Source organism: Euleptes europaea, chromosome 13, assembly GCF_029931775.1.
Source record: "Euleptes europaea isolate rEulEur1 chromosome 13, rEulEur1.hap1, whole genome shotgun sequence".
NCBI lineage: Eukaryota > Metazoa > Chordata > Lepidosauria > Squamata > Sphaerodactylidae > Euleptes > Euleptes europaea.
Window position 1 is genome coordinate 5,847,124 of NC_079324.1, and position 15,950 is coordinate 5,863,073.

At 44.1% G+C, this 15,950-nt stretch overlaps 1 protein-coding gene across 1 annotated transcript in view; it reads left to right on the forward strand.

Annotated features, from left to right (window-relative positions):
- The window catches only part of ATRX (ATRX chromatin remodeler), a 154,008-nt gene that overhangs the window by 22,606 nt on the left and 115,452 nt on the right, over nucleotides 1–15,950 (forward strand). The window contains exons 2-5 of the mRNA XM_056859843.1: nucleotides 4,430–4,542; nucleotides 6,200–6,255; nucleotides 12,605–12,657; nucleotides 12,855–12,979. Coding sequence (XP_056715821.1) covers nucleotides 4,430–4,542; nucleotides 6,200–6,255; nucleotides 12,605–12,657; nucleotides 12,855–12,979 — 347 coding nt within the window. The remainder of the gene's footprint in view (nucleotides 1–4,429; nucleotides 4,543–6,199; nucleotides 6,256–12,604; nucleotides 12,658–12,854; nucleotides 12,980–15,950) is intronic.

Sequence of the window (15,950 nt, forward strand, 5' to 3'; positions counted from 1 at the left end):
CAGTGTTCCATTTCCGGGTTCCAGGTTACCATAAAAAAGAAGTCTAGGGAAACTTTTCCCTACCAGAGAGAACAGGGTGGCAGGCCATTGGAGTAGCTGGTACTAGGTGGAGATAGGCCAGGTCTACCAATTGGCTTCTAAGAACCTCCGGAGGCCAGGTCTACTGCCAAGAAAGCCAATGGGTAAACCTGACTTCCCAGTGGGACTCAGCCGGAGGCCAGGTCTACCAATAGGCTTTTATGGAGGTAGACCAGGCCTCCAGACGAGGACTCCGGATGGGGAGGGGGAAATGGCAGGGACTTACAATTTAATTTTTATCAATAAATAAGATCACTATTAAGTATGATATCAAGTTTTATTCAGTGTACCTTTAGTTTAATTAAGACTTAAAACTTTAATTAAAGTTTATTAAGTTAATAAACAGTGTACCTACCTATATATAGTTTAAGTTTAAGAAATTTGGCTCTCAAAAGAAATCTCAATCGTTGTACTGTTGATATTTGGCTCTTTTGACTAATGAGTTTGCCGACCCCTGTCCTAGATTGTATTGGGTTCCACGCATCAAGTAGGCCACACACTGGATCTGATCTTTGGGTCAGGGATAGATGTGGGCCTGGTACCTTCTGAGGAAATGCCATGGCCTTGCCCTGAAAGTCCAGACTGACTTTGCATTCCCTCCCCCTTTGGGCAATGAGCTGATTTACACCGTGGAGGCTCATGGATCCGATTGGATTCCAGAATACTCTACGGGATATGATTCTCCATGGCGCTTCCTTAAATGAACTGGTAGAAGACTGGCATAGCCGTCTTTCTGAAGCCATCAACGAAATCGCTCCCCGACACCCTCTTTGCCCCTGTCTTTGCTGGGCTCCGTGGTACACTGCGGAGCTCTGGATTAAGAAATGGGAGCTTAGATGGCTGGAGCGAGTTCGGCAGCAAACTCATGACGAAGCCGCAAGAACATTTTATAGGACGCTTGTGAAAGCCTATGAAGTGGCATTGAAGGCTGCTGTGCTGTGCCTGACACAATTGTTCAGAATAATCAGGTTGCCTACGTCTGTTACAGGAGGACAGTCAAATTCTAATTCGATTATTGGCTGTGAGGCTTTTGCGAGCTATTTTGTGGATAAAATCTTGTCACCCGGCCTCGACCTCTCTGCCAGTGTTGATACAGTTAATGAACTGGAGGCCCCTTGCCCGTCTTTTTGTCCAGTATTGGACCACTTCAGTTGGCTCTCCCAGGCCGATGTTGACAGGATCCTGAGGGCTGTAATGCCCACCACATGCTCCCTGGACCTGTACCCATCCTGGCTGGTTAAAGCCAGTGGGGATGTGGTGCAGGCTCCCCTGGGAGAGATCATCAACCTGTCTCTTAGTATGGGGGTCTTTCCAGGGAGTTTGAAAAAGGCAGTGGTGTGATTGCTCTTACAAAGACCATCTTTAGATCCCAGTGATGTAACGAACTACCACCCAGTGTCAAATCTATTTTTCCTGGGTAAGGTAGTTGAGAGAGCGGTGGCTGGGCAGCTCCAAGTATTCCTGGAGGACACATTGGCTAGATCGAGGCGGGTCAGGGCTGCTGATTTTGTTAGACCTTTTAGCAGCCTTTGACACGGTCGATTATGAACTCTTAGACCGTTGCCTCGCCAATCACAGAATCATAGAGTTGGAAGGGACCACCAGGGTCATCAAGTCCAACCCCCTGCACAATGCAGGAAATTCACAACTACCTCCCCCCCACACCTAGTGATCAGAAGATGGCCAAGATCATCATCTGCCTAAGGTCATCTCCCTGTCATCATCTGCCTAAGGTCACAGAATCAGCATTGCTGACAGATGGCCATCTAACCTCTTCTTAAAAACCTCCAGGAAAGGAGAGCTTACCATCTCCCGAGGAAGCCTGTTCCACTGAGGAACCGCTCTGTTAGAAAATTCTTCCTAATCTCTAGACGGAAACTCTTTTGATTTAATTTCAACCCGTTGGTTCTGGTCCGACCTTCTTGGGCAACAGAAAACAACTCGGCACCATCCTCAATATGACAGCCCCTCAAGTACTTGAAACATGGTTATCATATCCCCTCTCAGTCTTCTCCTGATGAGATCTGGGGAAGAGCCTTCCAATAGCTGCGCTCCTTTCTCCATGGCTGGAAATAGAGGGTAGTGCTTTGGGAGCAGGTATTGTTGTGGCACCCCTTGGAATGTGGGGTTCCGCAGGGAGCGATCCGCTTCCCTATGTTGTTTAACATTTAGATGCACCTCCTTGCCCAGCTAGTCTGGAGTTTCAGGCTGGATTGTCACCAGTACGCTGATGACACCCAGCTATACCTGTTGATGTACGGTCGGTCTGATACCGCCTTGGACACACCTACCTGGTGCTTAGAGGCTGTGACAAAGTGGTTGAAACAGCTGGCTGAAGCTTAATCCATCGAAGACGGAGGTATTGTGGCTAGGTTAGGGCGGCCCGGAGGTGGGGTGCCAGCTCTCGGCTCTTGATGGCAAGCAACTGACATCTGCACTGGCCATCAGGAGCCTGGGTGTGATCCTTGATGCCTCCTTGTCAAAGGAAGCTCAGGTCACAACTGCAGCCAGGGTGGCTTTTTACCATCTCTGCCAGGCAGCTGGTACCTTATCTCTCCCGCCCTGACCTGGCCACAGTGATACATCCATCAAAATGCTCTAGCGTGGGTACTTAACTGGGACCCTGCTCCCGTATTCAGCCAATGCTCCTGACAACTGCACTGCTCCAGGTGGGAGTACTGGATCAAGTAAATGGCCTGGTGGAATTCTCTTTCCAGCGAGACTGGGGCCCTGCGGAATTTGACACTGTTTCGCAAGGCCTGTAAGACTTGAGATGTTCCTCCAAGCCTACAGTTGAGGGCAGCAACAGTATGTTATAGTTAGCTTCCCCCCTTTCTGTTCTTTGTTTAATCTATTGAATCTTTAGTGAGGTCCCAGTTGCCACAACTTGGTTCTTTACAGACTAGTATGCAAAATTGGTGCAAATTGGTTGGTGATAGATTTTAATCTTGTGTTAGTTTTTTTTAATGAGTTTATTGGTTTTTACATGTGATATGTTGTATTTTGATGGATGTGACCTGCTCTGAGGCTGGCCTCAGCCAGGATAGAAAGCGGGTAAATAATTCAATAAATAAGAAGAGCCGTGCTGGATCAGACCCAAGGCCCCTCTGGTTCATCATTCTGTTCACACAGTGGCTGACCAGCTGCCTCTAGGAAACCCACAAACAGGAAGAGTGCAACGGCATGATCCTGCCGGTGCTCCCCACCAACTGATACAGAGAGGCACACTCCCTCTGGTCCATCATGATTTGTAGCCATTGATAGCCCAGTCCTCCATGAATTTGTCCACTACCCTTTCAAAGCCTTCCAAGTTGGAAGCCATGACTCCATCCTGTTGCAGCGTTCCACAACTTAACTGCACGCTGTGTGAAGAAATACTTGCTTTTGTCTGCTCTGAATCACCACCTTTCAGCTTCAGTGAATGACCATGTGTATTATGGGAGAGGGAGATGGAGGAAAGTTTCTCACTGTTCGCTTTCTCCATGGCGTGCATAATTTTATAAACCTCTGTCATGTTCCCCCTTACTTGCCTTTTCTAGGCTGAACAGCCCTAAGTATTTTAAACCAATCCTCTTCGGGTAGCTGCTGTAGCCCCCTGATCATTCTGGTTGCGATTTTCTGTGATTTTCTTCTGTTTGCTACAAAGTTTGTGCGTGCTATTTTTAAATTTTATTTTTCCTTAATTCTCAGATCGCAAAACTTAAGTCCAAAGGTAGCAACTGTTTGCAGTTCTCTTTCTCATATACTGGATATATTTCCTGTGTGTGTGTATTCCAATTGATGTATGCCTGTTGAAAACTATTTAGATATTGATAGCCTGCTTGTTAATCCTGTGGAACCCAAAGCAACTTACTGTATCCTTCTCCTCTTCATTCTCTTATTCTGACAAACAACCCTGTTAATCTGAGACAGAGCTACTGGTGCAGGGTGAGGATTTTAGCCTGGATCTCCCAGGTCCTAGTCGAGCACTTTAACCACTACAGCATGCTGGTTAATAAATAAAGCATTTGTACGTTTAAATTCCCTAAACGTGCCAGGTAGTACATGGCAGGTTTGATAAGAAAATAAGCATTGTGTACATTTCAGTTTTTCCCAAACTGTCTGTTTTTTTGCACACGTGCACACAAACAGCCAAGTATCTGGTATAGTGAGTCTTCCCCCCCGCCCTCCAGTGTCTACACAATTTCTGGGAATTTTACATCTCTGGTACTTGGTGCAGTTGGACAAGGGCAGTGTCTTGCCCAGGAAACCAGGTAGCCGCTAAAAGCCTTGGAACTTACAACATAGAACCACCACATGATTAGCATTCATGAAAAGTGATACATTCAAACTATGCATCTGTTTTTAATAGTGAAAGCAAGTTGACTACATTGGTGCAGAAGCTTCATGACTTTTTGGCTCACTCGTCTGAAGAATCTGAGGATGCAAATTCTCCTCCGAGAGTATCGGTGAGCAAAAATACAGGTAAAAGTTCTATGACTTTTGTGATTAGTCACTGGTTCTGTAGTGTATCATTACACATCAGTTTAGACAGGGAGGGATGACATATTGTGCCTTCTGTCTATTTTTAGTGAATATTTTGATAAATATTAAATTGATATATAGCTTAGTTTGCAAAACAATGACTACAATGATCAAAGTAGCATATGAGCTAAAGAATAATCAACTAGGTAATATTTTTTTTCTAAATAAATAGAAAATATTACCTTGCTCATTCTTCTTTTCTGTATGTTCTGGAAAGGGGGGGATGCGCTTTTCTGTTTCTAGTGTGTTTTCAGAATTTCTGTAGTTCTTTAGGTTAAAACTGTGTGATAAACTATACTTGTGTTGAATCCAACCTCAATTTTCATGGACTACAACAAATGTTATTAGGCATTCTTCCTTAAAATCATTGCTGCAAGTGGTGTTAATCGGCTAGAAGTCTTAGTATTGATTGTAATTACTGCTAAAATAGCTGGATTTCTGTCTGAACATTTAAATCTCTGGAGTCCTGGCAAATGGCTGCCCAGGCTTCAGTAAATATAATTCTGGCTTCTAGGATTCAAGAATTTTGAATTTTATTGTGCATAATTTCTGATCTAATGAAATGGGTACTAGTATAGAAATTATTTTACAGTCCTGGCCGTTCCTGGACGAGAGTAGCTGATGATACATTAATGTTTTTGTAAAAACACCTTTACCTCAGTCCAGTAATCGTGTATTCAAGATTTGAAAGTTTTCTCTGCAAAGCATTACTTGTGTTTTCAATGATGTCAATTCAATTCAATACCTTTATTGGCATATCTCAGTGTGTATGTACATCACCATTTTGCTCGTATGCTTTTGGTCCCCCCCCCCCCCAAATTTTAGGGATTTTCTCCAAGCCTGGATTTCCCCCATTTGTGCAAAAGTATCTTCGTCAGCCCTGTGTATTTATTTACTTTTTATTTATTTGCTCAGGCCTACACTGCACTGCCACTGTGGATTTTTTTAAAATCAGCACCAGTAGCTGATTTTATTTGGATATTACAGCTATGATTTGGATGTAATCTAATGCAGGAGAATAGAATTTATATTTCTAGAAGCTACTTGGAAGCTTCCAGGCATAAAATTTTTGCTTATGCAAAAATCACAGCATTTCTGAGAAGGTCTGCTGTGCTCAAGTGAGGAAACTTTTCCTCTGCTGTTTTCACAAAGCAGACCATCATCACTTCCCCAATGGAAACTTGTCCTGCAGGGGAAATACACAGGTACCTCTACATTTTCCCTGGGAAAAGTAAATAGCAGCTTGGAAGCAGAGGGAAATGGTCAATAGTATACTTCTTTCCCATCCAGAGCAAGGGAGCTTTTGTGCTCGGGTGGAGTAGGAAGCAGACCGAAAAGGTTGCTGATTCTGTTGTTTTGATGAAAAAATTACTGCAGCACTGGATGAGGGGGTGAGAACTGGTTTTAATTGCTTGGAGAGTGACTTCTACTCTCTAGTGACCTTCAGCATACCCCAGTTTGGTGCATGGTGGAATGTTCTCAAGCTTGACTGAAATTTCTGTGGAACATGTACTGTCCAAATGTAATAATAAAATAACTTTTTTGCTTTTTAATAAACCTATTTTGCATGTGAATATTTCCCATTTGTTTGTTATAGATAAAGTTAATATGCCTGAAAATATTCCAACTCCAACAGAAAACAGCAGGGAAGAGGTAAGAATAGAATCTGCTATGTTTGGTTAAAAGTAATGTAATATACCTGTGGAAACTGGTCCAGGCTCCTTTTTAAATCAACTGTAGGGTATTTCATTTGTTGTTCTCAGAGAGGTACGCTACGAAGATGGCTGGGAGATATCTAATGAAAATTAATGCCAGTGATAAAAAAATTAATCCTACAGGTAACAACATATTAAAAATAAAACACTTAATTTGGGGATCTTCTGGAATATTAAAACCTCAGGTATAAGTAGAAAAGAGCAAGAGTCCAGAAGCACCTTGAAGACTAACAAAATTTCTGGCCCATTGTGATCTATCAGGTGTAAGAATTATTCAGAATATAAATTTCCACACATTTTCAAATTATTTCTTCGCTTTACAAAATGCTTCTGTGACATTTGTCAAAATCAAATACAAAGCTCTAATACAAAGCAGACATAAAGCATTATTTGGTGCAGACACCTTTACTTGCTGTTAAAGCTTATATGCACTTGCTTAAGCAGTGAAATATATACTTTGTATGGAAATGTAACCTGTACATTAATTGGAAGATACTTGGTGAATGAACACCCATGTCTGTAATGAATTTGGTATTTCCCTATGTTTCTGTTCCTTGAGACTAGTATTGGACCATTGCAGCTGTTAAACTGACTCCCTCTTTATCACAGTTTAAAAGGTCAGAACCAGTCTGAGTTCACATTTTCCCTTTTCAACAAATCTTGTTTTTATTTATTTATTTGTATTAGTTGTAGTCTGCCTTTCTTAGTGAGACTCAAGATGGATTACATAGTGCAGGTAAAATACAATCAACAGGTTGGGGCATTCAGTACACAGTGCAGTAGGATTTGAAATCTGGAATCAATAAGAAATTTGAAACACAGCTGAAACAAACCTGGTTTATTTATTTATTGAAACATTTATATTTTGCCTTTCCTTGTGGTTCAAAGTGGCTTACAATAACAAAACATAGGCATTTAAACATGACATGTTAAACAGTGCAGAAATTATATAGTGGGAACATACAGTAACAGACAGGTCACAATAGTGTAAGCTAGAAACTGGAACCTGTTTTAAACTGTAGTTTCAGATCCTGGTTAAGCTTAACTTTATGAGAGTTATCCGGCTGACCTCAACCAAGGCCAGGGCTGTTTCAGCTCTGGTCCTGGCCTGGTGGAGCTCTCTGTCTAGTGAGACCCGGGCCCTATGGAATCTAGTTCAGTTCTGCAGGGGCCTGTAAAACGGAGATGTTCCACCAGGCCTATGGTGGAGGACAGCGACAGTCTACACACAAACTGGCCTCCCTTCTTTCGTCCTTTCCCCCCTAGGGTTTCCCATTTTAATCCTCCCCGACCACATCTGGTTACAAGTATTGGGGGTGCCATAATAGAATATGGTATTTTAAATGAGAAGAGTTTTATCTAATCAGGAGTGATTTTTTCAAAGCATATGTCTGTTTTTGAAATTTGTAAATTATTATGTGATTGCTGTTGGAGGCTGCCCTGACCCCCGAAGCTGCTTGCAGTAGCTTCAGTAAGAGGTGGGGCTGTGAGGATTTAGGACATGTTCCCAAGGCTGGCTCTTGATTTGAAGAACAATGAGCTAGTGTTGGGTCTGTTCTGGTCCTTTTCAATATGCTTCAAAATTTATTTGATTCATAAAGCAAAGTAAAATAACCATTCTTTTAATCCTACCTCAATTAAGCATATAGATTAGGATCTTGAATTGTTGGGAATTAAGGCCTTGGGACCTCCGCCCCAAATGTGGTGGATCTTTTTTGGCCTGAAGTTCATTTTACTCATACAGACAACTTTGCTAATATCAGTGTATGCTCATAACTGGTTTCCAATGTTACTTTGCTCATACACAACCATCCTGTCCCTGCAGTACATCATTAATATAACCAGAAACAAGCTTTAGGAGGGTTTTAATATGGTGTAAATTTACAAAATAAGATCTTGCTGCATTTAATAAATTGCACTTAATTCCTGTGTGCCAATTCAGTTCGGGATATATTTGAAGGCATACTTTTATTTTTTCCCATTCTTCTGCCAGACTTGATTCCCAGCATAGCTCACAAGGGCGATTAAAAAAACTAATACAAATGAAATTAAGATTCAGCTGACCTGCAGCCAGGCATAGCAGGTGCTGCTTACCTACATCCTGTCCTCCCTTTGATCTTCTCTGAGGCAAGGGCATCTTGATCTGTGGTTGTTATCCCTCTTCATCCGGGTAGTCAGGACCTATTTTTTTTAATTTCCTGTCTCCCCTTGGCGGGAAAACAGCCTACAGTTTCCGTCCTACCTCTTCGGGTAGAGCAGGCATCTTCGCACAGCTCTGTGCCTTAGGATTAGATTCAGGATATTTAGGAGACTATCTGTCAGTGTTTGTCACTGTTTCGTGAGTCTATCCCTTTGTGGAGTCCTATCCTTTGTGATCTCTTATTCTCCCAGCCCTCCCCAACTCCAAACCCTCCCTAACCCCCCTCTTGTGTCTTCTTCCTGAGACACAAAACGAGGCTTTCTAAAGTGGCTGAGGCCATAACAGTTAGGGAGGATGACCTCCTCTCTGAGAAGGACTACCACAGGGGGCTGGTCCAATCCGCCCGCACAGAAGCCAGCTCTCCCAACGGCCGCGTTTGCGGACCCTTAGGGAGCACCACCCAGTCTGCAGAGCCCCCAGCTCCTGAGGAGACCTCTCTAGTGCAGCCGAGAGTTTAAAAGGCACGAAAAACCACGCTGGCGCACCAGGGAGGCAATAAAAAGAAAAGCTCCTCGTGGATTGTCCTCCACTGCCGCAGCAACAAGAAAGCTGGCACGAAAGTCAGGCGAAGATCGCCCGACTCTTCCCCAAACGCCCTGATCTCGTTCCCCAGCGCTCAGGCGGCTTCGGCAACAGCAGCGGCGGCATTCCTCTCAACGGGATCTGGTAAGGTAGCAGCGGCGCCCTTTCTCCCGGCGGGAGTTGGTAACCCCCTCCCTCCTTCTCGGCGGCAGCGGCCGGCGATTTTTGGGAACTGGCTGAAGACTTAGTTAACACGGCCCTTCAAAGGCAGTGGCAGGCATTTCAAGAGTTTCAAATGCGCCTGTCTCTTGCTACTTTGTCGGCACCTCGCGGCCTGCCCTCCACTTCCTCAAATCAGTCCCTTACAGCTGGGAGGAGGATTCCAGTCCTGGCACCTCGGGAGCAACAGATTCTGCTCAGGCTAAGTCCCCAGCCCCCTCCTTATAGTCTGGGGAAGAGAGCGCGAAGAAGGGGAATTCGATTCAGAAGAAGAGCCCTCTCAATCTGTTGATCAGCACACCAGATTATTCTCTGGGGAGGACTATCAAGGCCTCCTGGCAAAGGCCATTCTAGCCCTGGATTTAAATGAGGACACAGATTCCTCTGAGGAACCTAAGTCCAAGTGGAAACAAGGAGTCAAGGAATGTTTTCCTAGACAGCAAGTTAACACCAACCTGGTCCCCTTTCCAGAATTTTTTTATAAGGGCCATTCGGGAGGAATGGGAAAACCCTTCCTCTAATCGACAAACTCCCCTTAATATCAGGAAACTTTACAGTCTCGCACCACACGCCATGAATATGCTGATGGTGCCCCTTGTGGATGCCCCTGTGCTGGACTTACAGAACCCAGGCCTTGTTCCAGAAGACGGAGTCGGATCTCTCAGGGATCAATTGGACAGAAAGTTCGACTCCCTAGCGAGAAAGGCACACGAGGCCTCGGCCTTAGTCATTCAATCCAGCGCCACTATTTCCATATTTGCCAGAGCCTCATACCTCTGGGTTAAGAAAATCATTCAACTGGTCCCGGACGACAGTCGCAGAATAGTGGGAGGGCTGGAGAGGGTCCTGAATGCTATCACCCTGATGGCCGATGCCTCCCTAGACACCACATCATTTGTGGCCCGGTCTAAGGCATCGGTTACATCCTTGAGAAGAGCCCTTTGGTTGAGAGCTTGGCCAGCTGATTTCAAGGCTAAGACTAATTTGATGTCTTACCCTATAAAGGAGGGTAGCTTGTTCGGTGACAAGCTCAACAGTATCCTAGTCGAGACTAAAGATAAAAAGCAAGCGCTCCCTAGGCAAATTAAGAAAGATCAACGTTCTTCTTCTTACCCCTTTTTTTGTTCCTTAAAGGTTCCTTTCAGGTACAGATCTGATTGCCGGAGAGGATCCTGGTCTAACACCAGGTCCTTTCGCAGAGGAGGAAGATTTCAAAGACCCCCAGGGCCAACAGTCCAGACCAGACAAAGGGGACAAATTCCCCCAAAATAACTTGCAGTGACGCCAACCCCCTTCAGGTAGGCGGAAGGCTCCAGGAGTTCACCGCATAGTGGGTCCTGTCCAACCCGGACAAACGGGTCTCCAAGATACTCGACCAGGGGTATCTTCTGGAATTCACCTCACAACCTCCCGATCGCTTCCTACGTTCCCCTGTCTCCTTCAGGAGAGACAAGCACACCAGGACCCTCACAGCTATCCAACACCTGTCTCACAGCAGGTCCCCAGCCACAAGAGGTGCCAGGGTGTTTACTCCATTTTCTTTACGGTCCCCAAAAAGAACGGGGACTGGAGGGCCATCCTCAATTTAAAATACGTCAACAAGAGGATGGTGTACAGGCATTTCCAGATGGAAACCTTAAAGTCCATCGTGGAGTCCCTCCAACCCGGCACCTTCATGATGGCTGTGGATCTTACCGAAGCATACCTCCATGTACCCATTTACTCCCTACACAGAAGGTACCTGCGCTTCGCGTACGGCTGCGGTCACTTCCAATTCAGGGCCCTCCCTTTTGGGTTGGCCTCCGCCCCAAGGGTGTTCACAAAGATTCTGATTACCATCATAGTGTCATTCAGACAGGAGGGGGTCCAGGTGCATCCGTACCTGGACGATAGCCTGATCTGCGCTCCTACCAGAGAGCAATCCCAGATGCACACAGCACGAGTTCTTCAGGGGAGTGCAGCTGAAGCTGTCGGCCTCTACTTTAAGACAACTGGTGGCAGCATTATCAACTGTATTTTCCTTCCCTCTTGGAATCTCAAATCTCGTTCTTAACAGCCCTCACTGCCTCTCCCTTCGAGCCTCTCAGGTCTGTGTCACTCAAATACCTTCGCATGAAGGTGCTCTTCCTCACAGCTATCACCTCAGCTAGATGTGTGTCTGAACTCAGAGCTCTCTCCATTCGGAGAGGACTCTGTGTATTCCATAAAGACAAAGTGGTTCTGACTCCTGATCACACCTTCCAACCGAAAGTGAACTCCTGCTTTCATAGAGCGCAGGAGATTAGCCTGCCATCCTTTTGCCCCAAACCATCGGGGCTGAAGGAAACTTCATGGCATACCCTGGACCTGCGAAGAGCCCTCCATATTTTCATTAACCGCACAGGGGAAATTAGACAATCTGACTACATGTTCATAGGGATATCTAATCCCAATAAGGGAAAGAGAATGTCGGCTGCAGCCATTAGCTACACCCTCAAGCAGTGTATCGTGGAAGCGTACAAATCAAGTAACACTCCTGTTCCCGGTGGTATCACGGCACATTCTCTCCACAGTGTGGCCACCACGGCCGCATTTGACAGACAAGCCCCAGTGGAGGAGATCTGCTGGGCTGCCACTTGGTCATCTGTTTCAACCTTTGTGAAGCATTACAGGATTAATGCTTGGTCTTCTGCGCAGGCGGCCTTTGGCCGCAGGATTCTGCAACATGTTGTTAAATAGAATTGTTGTCCCACCCAGTAGGGAGCTCTGTAAAGTCCCACAGATCAAGATGCCCTTGCGTCAGAATAGAACGGAACCTTGGCTACTTACCGTAAGGGCTCCTTCTCTTCTGAGGCAAAGGGCATCTTGCCGCCCGGAAGTTTAAAAATTCAGACTGACAATTCACAGTTCATTCTTCTAACAATTTCTAGAGACGGTTCCTTGCAGGTTCAGGTTATATTTCAGACGTTCCTATGGTTCCTCTGTTATACTGTTGTTATTCAAAATTTTTATGTGTGAGTCGTTCTTTGTTCCTGTCAATTTAGCTAGTTGAGCTGGTAACTGGCTTCCTGTAGGCTGTTTTCCCGCCAAGGGGAGACAGGAAATTTAAAAAAAAATAGGTCCTGCCTACCCGGATGAAGAGGGAAAACAACCACAGATCAAGATGCCCTTTGCTTCAGAAGAGAAGGAGCCTTTATGGTAAGTAGCCAAGGCTCCATTCTCGTCCCTGAAACATACAATCTTACTGAACATTTTTTCTTAAATTACACATGAAGTATCAGTCAAGTTGATGCGTACATGCGGAGAAGAATTTTTTTCAGATTTCTTGTAAGAGATTTGTAATTGCAACTTTTTTCTTCATATTTAGGGTAGTAGCTCTTCCGAAAAATCCAAATCATTAGGATCATCACGTTCTAAAAGGTTAGTTTGACATGCTCCTTTACTGTTTGCATTACCTGTCTGAGTCAGGAGGGCGCAGTTATCTTTCTTGTTAGATCCATGACAGCTGTGCAGCAAATCACAAATCATGGGAGACTACATGTTGCGTAAGGTTCAAGGTGTCTGCTTGTTAAAGAAAAGGGGTTTTTATAACACTTTTTTTTCCGCTGTTCATGCAGGAAACCTACAGTTGTAACAAAATATGTTGGCTCAGATGATGAACAAGCATTAGATGAAACTATGAATCAAGATGTATCCAATGAAAACTCAGAAAATGATGTTGATATGAAAAGCTTGCCTAAAGGTAACTAGATCATAAGAGAAGTACTGAAAAATTGCATACTTCTAAAATTATTTGTTTTTATTTTGTTTTTGTTCATGGACACTTTAATACAAATAACACACTACATTCATAAAGACAATTGCATCAAAAATATTATGCCTATTAAAATATATTCTGATTTCTCTGGAGACAAGAAAATACAGTTTTATCAAGGTGCTTCTCCGAGAACGAGGAAAAAAAGTTACAACATGACACACATTGAGATGAAAGAAAACATTTTATACAAATGCAGGTCATGTTCTGACCTGACTACCATAGTCAGGAAAGCAGCTTCTGATCTGAGTTTCTGGCAGTGGTTTATCAACTGCTAAATTATCCTATACTCTTTCTATCAATTTTTGTACAGATGGGTATTGTTTCCTTTTTCTTTGTAATGCAGATGTTGAGAGAAGAAATCAGTTCACATTTGCTCAGCAAGACCTGATTTTTCTTCTGGAAATTACTTTAGGGACTTCTGGTACTTTGTACCTGGTGATGCATTCTGTGTGTTGAAGTCTAATCCCTCTAGGCCACGAGATATGAAAGAAATTACCCTCTGTTCCACAATGTTTCCAGCACAAACTTGAGTTAGTGAGTGAACACCATTTTATTTTGACATGAGCTGCCATCAGCTAGTTGTTCTGAACATACTTTCTTTAACATTGCATTTCAGAGTACCATATTTTATCCCAAACATCTCCTAATTATTCCCAAACCGTCATGTAATTTGGTTTTCCTTTCCAATGATAAGATCCTAGTAAGCAATGTAAAAAGGTAAAGGTCCCCTGTGCAAGCACCGGGTCATTCCTGACCCATGGGGTGACGTCACATCCCGACGTTTCCAAGGCAGACTTTGTTTGCGGGGTGGTTTGCCAGTGCCTTCCCGAGTCATCTTCAATGTAAGCAATGTAAGGAGGAGGTAATACCCTTGAAACAAGTTGTTGCATTTAAAATATTGTCACAGGCAGCTAACTCAGTTTCTGCTGGAAAGTAAGAACTGACTTAGATGTGTAACTTACCAGTATTCATACCATATGAATGAGCATATGAACTCTTCATTTTTGTTGAAATGTCAGCTTTTTATTATATTTTCCTGTTACGTTTGGCATGAAAAAATCTTGTAGAGCTTAGTCCTGTCAATTTGAAAATGTTTTCTGCAATGATCCCATACTTGTATTGTGGCTAAAGTGAAAGGGTTGTTCTCTGGGAGTCGCCTAATTTTGATTTCCAAATTGTTTTCTAGGGAGTAATGGCCCCCAAATCCATTCTGCATGTCCCAGTGTCATCCTTACTATTGAGTGTAGGAATATACGACAGAAGGCATCCCATGCCCAGATGGCATGACGAGGGTTCTTTTGTTTGCAGATGATGCAGTGTTTATAGTGTGCCAGCCCCAGACCGCTTTTCTTAGATTACCAAGACTTGTACAGAATTTCAGAGCAGTTCCTAGCTGTAAGATTAATTTAAGAAAATGGCTTAGGTATTTTAGAAATGAGAGCCCCGTGGCGCAGAGTGGTAAGCTGCAGTACTGCAGTCCAAGCTCTGCTCACAACCTGAGTTCAATCCCAACGGAAGTTGGTTTCAGGTAGCCGGCTCAAGGTTGACTCAGCCTTCCATCCTTCCGAGGTCGGTAAAATGAGTACCCAGCTTGCTGGGGGTAAAGGGAAGATGACTGGGGAAGGCACTGGCAAACCACCCCGTAAACAAAGTCTGCCTAGAAAACGTCGGGATGTGACGTCACCCCATGGGTCAGGAATGACCCGGTGCTTGCACAGGGGACCTTTACCTTACATAGATACCTAGAGTTGCCAACCTTCAGGTGATGGCTAGAGATCTCCTGCTATTATAGTTGATCTCCAGGCGACAGACATCAGTGGCTAGTTTGGAAGTTGGACTCCCAAAATCTCCAGGTTCGTCTTGGATGCCAGACTAGGCTTGAAGAAGCTGTCTACAAGAGCCATGACATCTGCCATTTCAGCAAGGAGACCATTGTGGCTAAAGAATTAGACCACCGTTGCATTCTCCAAATCTGGTGCTTTTTAATGGCATGAGGGGAAATAAAATCACCTGCTAAATGGGCTGGGACATTTTTCTTTAGGCCTGTTGGTATACAGCCTCCCACCCAAAGCAGATTTCAGAGTGCAGATCTACCAGTTGCTTTGTTTATTTTCATTTTAAAAATTTATGTTATTTATAGTCCATCTTTCTCACTGGGACTCCAGTTGGATTACACAGAGTGAAACAGTTCAATCAACAGGATGGGATATTCAGTAGACAATGACATAGAATTTGTATTGTAGAACTAATTGGACTCTTAAAAAACAGAACTGAACCAAAGCATAAGTGTTAATATGACACATTAAATTATGCAAAATTACATAGTATGATCTAATTTACAGCATACTATAAAGAGTAGTATAGGATACAGTCCCTAATAATTTACCCAAAACTTTGTGAAGAATTTTGTCCAGTGCTCCTCTGTTGTATGCATAGAAAAGCCCTCTTGAATAATTCAGTTTTGCATAGTTGGTGGGAACCCAGGCGATCCTTCCTGACCTCCTCAGGCAGCCCATTCCACAAGGTGGGCCCATAACGGAGAAGGCCTGTGTACGGGCAGTTGTTGATTTTGCCCATTTGCAGGTTGGCACCTGCTGAAGACCCTGTTTTGATGTGCGAAGCTGTCATGGCAGAGCATAGAGGGAAAGGCAGTCTCGCAGATATGAGTCTGTGGCCATGAAGGGCTTTGTATTGTGATAGCTAATACCAGCAGAGTGCCTGCAGAATGGGAGTAATAGGCATGCTCCCTTTTAGCTCCTGATAATTACTGAGCTGTTGGGTCCAGTATAAATCCAAGGCTCTTAACTGAGTTGGCAAGAGTCAGCTAAACCCCTCTGGAAGTGGGGAGCATAATGTCATTCAAGACTTTTGTCTTTCCAGAATTTGTTTTTAATTT